Source organism: Semicossyphus pulcher, unplaced genomic scaffold (assembly GCF_022749685.1).
Source record: "Semicossyphus pulcher isolate SPU_LCO1_2020_fin unplaced genomic scaffold, fSemPul1.0.p SCAF_16, whole genome shotgun sequence".
NCBI lineage: Eukaryota > Metazoa > Chordata > Actinopteri > Labriformes > Labridae > Semicossyphus > Semicossyphus pulcher.
In genome coordinates, this window is record NW_027211670.1 from 26340348 (window position 1) to 26347500 (window position 7153).

Sequence of the window (7153 nt, forward strand, 5' to 3'; positions counted from 1 at the left end):
ATTTGTGAACGTAGAAACAGTTTGTACTTTATGGTTTTTGAGAGATGGTACTAAACTATGTTCTCATAGATCTGCAGGGTCTCCTACCTCAGCTTATTGTGATGTCATTTCCTGTAGTATCTTTAATGGCTTCATGTACCTGAGCTCTGTGCAGCTTCTCTAAGTTACGCTTGAGCTTTTATATATTGTTTTAAAGATCTTTTTACGCAGGCTTATATCAACTACACCTCCCAGCTGCCTGTGCGTGCTTGGAGCTCACTGGTCTAACAGCTTCAGACACTGTGGGTAGTTATCCTATGAGACTGCATCATGTTTGTGTTTCATCTATAACCTCATCATTTTAAAGTCAGTGGAAACGATCGCTGTGATAAACATGGACTGCAGGAGAAGCGGAGCGCGTGAGGCAGCAGAGCGCTGACTTTAATTATAATAATGGTTCAAACGGGGACGCAGACGAGCTCTGAGTGGTGATAAAATGATCTCAGCTGTCATCATGACCAAGACGAGAAGACAGAGTCAGGTTTCACTTTCCATAAAGATGCTTCTCAGTCATGTTTCAGACACGACATAACAGCTCCCAGAAAAAGCCAAAACCTCTCGATGCTTATCGTTTATTTCATGGTGAGAGTCAAAGCTCTGAGCAGGATGTTCTCTGTCTGTTTCACAAAGGAATCCGACCGAGACAGCAGCATCTACACGCTCCACACAAACAACAAACAGACCGGAACAAGCTGAATTAACAGGAACAAGACAGGTGCACTCAGTGGTTCAATAATCCTTCATCCTAAAGTGAGTCTGCAGCTCGGACAGACACGAGGAAGCATAAACACGTCCTCCCTCCAGGTCCTCCTCGGCTGCAGTCGTGTCGGGCTCTGTTCATTTAGGCAGCTACTTCAGATTCAGTCAGTCTTCCCTGCAGTGTCCGTCTTCTTGTATTTACCTGTTTGGTCAAATTAAGACTTTGAATTTCAGCAGATCATCCAAACAGGAAATGAGCGATGTAGACACCACATCAGTGTGACTGACAGGCAGCCGCTGATCGCTCCTCTCTGAGCAGAGGAAGCGTTGCTCCTTTTTTCTGTGAGCGCGCTCAGAGTCTGAAGCAGAGAGTGACAGACTAAGTTCATCACCACCTTCACACCTGTTACCCAGTTACAGGAATGCATGGCTGGTTTTTTGACAGACAGATTAGACGCACAGCGTGGGAAATATGCAAACGTTAACATATTTCATTATTGTGTTCGTTAGCGGATCACTGGTGTCAGGTTCTCCGAGAAATACAGAAAAAACAGCTGTGTGTGTGTGTGTGTGTGTGTGTGTGTGTGTGTGTGTGTGTGTGTGTGTGTGTGTGTGTGTGTGTGTGTGTGTGTGTGTGTGTGTGTGTGTGTGTGTGTGTGTGTGTGTGTGTGTCTGAGCTCACCTACGTAGCCTGTGTGTTAATTTACGAGGCCTCGGGGCCCCTGAGGGGAGTGTGGCTCTGTATTTAAACCCTCCCCGTCCCCCCTCTCAGACAATGTGTTCCTGTGTGAGCGTCTGTGTGAGCGTCTCCTCCTCACGCAGCAGCACGCTCATTTACAGCCTGCTCAATTAGCAGCCGTTAGCAGCTAGCCGGCTCTGACAGGCCGAGCCCACAGGAAGTGACACGTCAGCCTGTGGGACATGGCTGCTCCCTGATGGATTTGAACGGGCCGACCTCGCGGATCAGCAGACCTTTATTTTACCTTCTTTTTCAGACACGTTCAAAGTGTCAGAACTTTATTTAAACTGGAGGAGAGCACAGGGATCATTAAGGAGCCATGAAACGTGTGTTTAGAAGATTAGTTAAAATGATTGCACATTATTATATATACATAAACATATATTATATTAAACATCTTTAAAGTAAAGACAGTTGAATGTTTTTCCTCTGCAGTCGTACGCGTCCTCTCCTCGTCCTCCCCGTGGCGTCCGACGCTGCTCCTTTTATGGTCTCGTGTTTTGTCCTCGCTGTGTTCTTTCTCTCTGCTCTCACGTGGACTCCGCTGCGTCTCTCTTTGTCTGCTGAAACATGTCCGACCGTCCGCCTCCTCCGGCCTTGAACCTGCAGCTCACACTCCTCCACACACTCCTTCTTTCATTAAACACACACACACGCAGCTCTGTGTCCACGAGGAAGAGCTCAGAGTGTGATCTCTGACAGGACGACACACGTGGCTCTTCGCTGTAGATCTTTTTCTGGCAGCCATCTTTGCTCTTTTCAGTCTGTGACAGCCTTTAAAACGTCACAGACACACAACGCTTTGTTTTGTGTTCATCTCAAAATGTTTCTTCAACAGGAAGTCGAGATGTCGTCTGAGGTCTGTAATGTTGTATCAACATCAGAGGACGTCTTTAATTTGTTTGGAAAGAGAGAGATGAAATAATCCAAAACAATAAGAATGATTAAAACGGTTTCACTTGATAACTATAACTTCTCTTAGTCTCAGCACACCTCTCTCTCTCTCTCTGTGTTGTAGTTGTGAGTGTGGTGAGTCGGGAGGCTCACCTGAGCTCTCTGGTGGAGGAGGCGGAGCGGCGAGCGGGCGACCTGGCGGCTCAGGCGCAGAGAGATGGGCTGTCGCTGGAGGCGTGTCAGAAGGACAAACAGCTGAGAGCCTGGGAGTGGAGGAGCAAGCTGTACAAGCGCATGAGGACGGGCTTCCAGCACGCACGTCAGTCATACACCTGTGTGTGTGTGTGTGTGTGTGTGTGTGTGTGCGTGTGTGCGTGTGTGCGTGCGTGCGTGCGTGCGTGCGTGTGTGTGTACCATTTTGAAGAAGCTTTATTTAAAGCAGCCTAAACAAACGACGGCCACTTGAAGCTGCACTCAGCAGACTGATGGTTCAGGATTTAAACAGTAACTATGTGTGACCGAGCGCCTGCAGGGCTCAGGCTGACAGGTGAGAGGATAAAGGAGGTTTCATTTCATCCCTTTGAGATAAAGTCTTCACATTGTGCAAGGCTCCTCTTCCTCCCCGTGCCTCCTTCAGACACTCTCAGATGTGATTTCCTCCTCCGGGCGCTGAAGTCCTCAAAGCTTTTTATTCAGAGTCATTTAAAGTGATGACCTCCGGTTTCCTGCTGCAGCACTTAATGATCAAACGCAGCAGCAGAGGTGTAATGTGTTTGACATTCTCAGACTCATTACAGATTTAATTTGGAATGAACAGAAGTTACACGAGCAGGGATCAGACAGGAAGGGGAGAGCACCTGCAGAGCATCACAAGAAACAAAGCAGCACTTTAAGGGCTTTTATTTTGAAGAGCATAAATCAAACATTGTTTTTTTTTCATGCATGTGAACTACTGGACAGTTTCACACCCTGTAAGTGTGACCTGCTTTATCTGTTGTGCCCCTGCTCAGGTGCCCCGGAGGCCCCGTCTATGGTCCGTCTGAGCGTGAGCAGTAGCACCACACTGACCGTCACCTTCCAGGAGCCGCAGTGTCTCAACTCCACGGTGGTGACCAAATACAGAGGTGAGACAGGCAGGCAAACAGAGAGACAGGTGGGAGAGAGAGTAGAGACAGACAGGTAGAGAGAGAGACGGGATGAGAGGGTGAGACGCCTGAGGCTCTGGTCTCAGAAGGTTAACGATGATTTCCTCGTCTCAGGAGGAACTATTGATTTTTTAATGAAAGACAACGTTTACTGTTGACACCGTGTGGGTGCTTAACCTGTGTGTGTGTGTGTGTGTGTGTGTGTGTGTGTGTCTGTGTGTGTGTCTGTGTGTGTGTGTCTGTGTGTGTGTGTGTGTGTGTCTGTGTGTGTGTGTGTGTGTGTCTGTGTGTGTGTGTGTGTGTGTGTGTGTGTGTGTCTGTGTGTGTCTGTGTGTGTGTGTGTGTGTGTGTGTGTGTGTGTGTGTCTGTGTGTGTCTGTGTGTGTGTGTGTGTGTGTGTGTGTGTCTGTGTGTGTGTGTGTGTGTGTGTGTGTGTGTGTGTGTAGTGGAGTGGAGCTGCCTGAAGGATTTCTCTCTGCTTGCTGGAGAGATGTTGTTGGATAATCTGCAGAGCCTGAAGTGCATCATCAGCGGCCTCAGCACGGTAACAGCATCCTCTTCCTCCTCCTGCACCTCCTCCTCTCCTCCTGTTCTCCTCCTGCACCTCCTCCTCTCCTCCTGTCCTCCTCCTGCACATCCTCCTCTCCTCCTCTTCCTCCTCCTGCACCTCCTCCTCTCCTCCTGTTCTCCTCCTGCACCTCCTCCTCTCCTCCTGTCCTCCTCCTGCACATCCTCCTCTCCTCCTCTTCTCCTCCTCCTGCACCTCCTCCTCTCCTCCTGTTCTCCTCCTGCACCTCCTCCTCTCCTCCTGTCCTCCTCCTGCACATCCTCCTCTCCTCCTCTTCTCCTCCTCCTGCACCTCCTCCTCTCCTCCTGTCCTCCTCCTGCACCTCCTCTCCTCCTCTTCTCCTCCTCCTGCACCTCCTCCTCTCCTCCTGTTCTCCTCCTGCACCTCCTCCTCTCCTCCTGTCCTCCTCCTGCACATCCTCCTCTCCTCCTCTTCTCCTCCTCCTGCACCTCCTCCTCTCCTCCTGTCCTCCTCCTGCACCTCCTCTCCTCCTCCTCTCCTCCTCCTGCACATCCTCCTCTCCTCCTCTTCCTCCGTCTGCACCTCCTCCTCTCCTCCTGTTCTCCTCCTGCACCTCCTCCTCTCCTCCTGTCCTCCTCCTGCACATCCTCCTCTCCTCCTCTTCTCCTCCTCCTGCACCTCCTCCTCTCCTCCTGTTCTCCTCCTGCACCTCCTCCTCTCCTCCTGTCCTCCTCCTGCACATCCTCCTCTCCTCCTCTTCTCCTCCTCCTGCACCTCCTCCTCTCCTCCTGTCCTCCTCCTGCACCTCCTCTCCTCCTCCTCTCCTCCTCCTGCACCTCCTCTTCTCCTCCTCTCCTCCTTCCTTCAAAGAGTCACCACAGCCCGTAGCAACATGCCTGCTGTCACATGACACTTCATCACATTAGGGGCTTACCTCAGCACTAACAGTGTTCACTATGTGGACATAAGTCTGTGGACGCCTCCAGCCTCTAAGCGCTGTGACGGCCGGCTCTCTGTGTCTCTAACAGGAAGTTGCAGCTGCTGTCTGATCTGACCCGTTTCTGTTTCAGGGTCGTCTTTACTACGTCCGAGTGTCGGCGTACAACATGAGGGGCTGGGGTCCTCCTGCCTCCTCCCTGCCTCCGTCTGCTGCTCCTTCCAGTGAGTTCTTCACACTCCTGATTACAGCTGCCGGTCCGAACGTCCAGAACAGACTGCAGATTCACTTTGTCGCTGCAGAGACTGAAACATGCTTCTTGTCTTTCTGCAGCCGTAAACCACGACTGACTCGATATGTTCATTTACTGAATCTAAGTGTTGACCAGCCGTGCTGCGGAGAACACGGCGTCACTCTGCGTCCACACGTTAAACTTTTAGGACCTTATGAGGAACATCAGGTTCCTGTTTCAGCCTCGCCGTTTCTTTTCTCTGTGTTGCATCTTTATTAAAGTCTTTGGTTGTTTTGATGAAGTTTTCTACTATTTTTAGATCTACATTAAAAAGCCGAACCATTTAGTAGTTATTAGTTGAAGCCCTAGACTTTATTTATTGCTCCATCCTTCACGGTCCACAGAGGAGGCATCCTGCATGATGTTCACTCGATAAATTAAAACTGGTCAGTTGTGATGAAATTGATCTCCAGATTTTAACGACACACAGGATAAAGTTTGACCGACCTTTGACCAGCAGCAGGTCATCGATCAGTCCGACAGAGAGCGTTTTTATAGGATTGAGGAGTTGAAAGGAACTCAGACGAGGTTTAAGGATCAGGTCAGGTTGGAGGATTTCAGACTCTGCATCTTCCAGTAAACCTGCTCAGGATCTTCTCTCAGGAACTGAACAGATGATGCATGACTGTAAAAGAAGCTGCAGGTCAAAGGTCATCCTCAATGAAGACACACCGAGAAAGGCGGGAAGCAGGAGGGGAAAAAGGGCCTAAAAAATCCACCTCAGTTTACGTCCCACTGACGAGGATTGTACGATGATCACGTCCCAGTTTTCAGCACACCTACGCTCTCTGTTTGAGAAGCTACATAAAACAGGAAGTGACACGGCGTGTGCTTCCTGTGGTCAGCGGTGAATCATCTGAATGTTCTCGTTCTGTTCGAGGTCCTCGGGTTGGAACATCAGATTCATCTGTCCGTCACGACTCTCTTTCTCTCGGCACATTCAAGAGCCTGAGCCTTGAGCTGTGTGTGTTAGAGTGTGTGTGTGTGTGTGTGTGTTAGAGTGTGTGTGTGTGTGTGTGTGTGTGTGTGAGCAGAGGACTGAACATGTGTGGGTGTATAAAGAGGCAGAAAAAGAGAACAAAGAGTGGAAACATGAATTCGACTCTGAAATACTTGAAATCCATTATTTCCTCCGAAGGCTGTCCCGCTCATGTCAGCCTGATGGTGGCGCTAGAGGTCACAGGGTCTCCATAGTTACTGTGTGTTTGTGTCTGATTCAGACAGTTTTTTATCTCTTTGTGTTTTCATCTTTAACTCGTATTGATTACAGACACACGATGACTTCCTGTTGTTTTGGACACTCGCTGCATCTTCAGGATCCGTGCAGAGTGACGTCTCGTGTTTTAGGATTTTAAACTCCGCAGACGGTTTTAACTTCAGACAGATGCTGCTGATGTGAACATGTTCTGTCTGATTCAACTTAAACACGTCTGTGAACTCGTCTCTGTTTTATCGCTCAGACTGGAGGGAGAGCGACGGCCGGGAGCCCAGGAGGCGGGGCCACATCGAGGCCATGGAGCGTCTGCTGCAGCAGGTCCGAGCGACACACACACACTACTGCTGCGGAGGTGAGTCTCTGAAAACACGACAGGAACACAGTGCGTCTCTCTCTCTGCTGTCTTTATGATTCTGATCTGTTTTTCGTGTTAACATCGACTCAAATGATTCGCTGGTGAACGAGGTGGAGCTTCTAGCAAACGTTAGTCTTCTTACATCTCTTAACAAACAGTCTGACTGTCTCATGTGACATCATCAGGTCAAAGTGTGAAGGTCTGGGTCAGCTGTGCTAGTGGGAGCTAATCAGTGAGCTAATTCACTTGTAAAGGACCAGAACAGGACCAGGCTCTGTTTGGACCCAGTGTTTCTGCTTCACCTGCCGA

At 49.6% G+C, this 7153-nt stretch overlaps 1 protein-coding gene across 1 annotated transcript in view; it reads left to right on the top strand.

Annotated features, from left to right (window-relative positions):
• The window catches only part of ankfn1a (ankyrin repeat and fibronectin type III domain containing 1a), an 89958-nt gene that overhangs the window by 63762 nt on the left and 19043 nt on the right, over nt 1-7153 (top strand). Inside the window, exons 10-14 of the mRNA XM_069664355.1 lie at nt 2496-2690; nt 3382-3495; nt 3962-4059; nt 5115-5205; nt 6734-6841. Of these exons, the coding sequence (XP_069520456.1) occupies nt 2496-2690; nt 3382-3495; nt 3962-4059; nt 5115-5205; nt 6734-6841 (606 nt within the window). The remainder of the gene's footprint in view (nt 1-2495; nt 2691-3381; nt 3496-3961; nt 4060-5114; nt 5206-6733; nt 6842-7153) is intronic.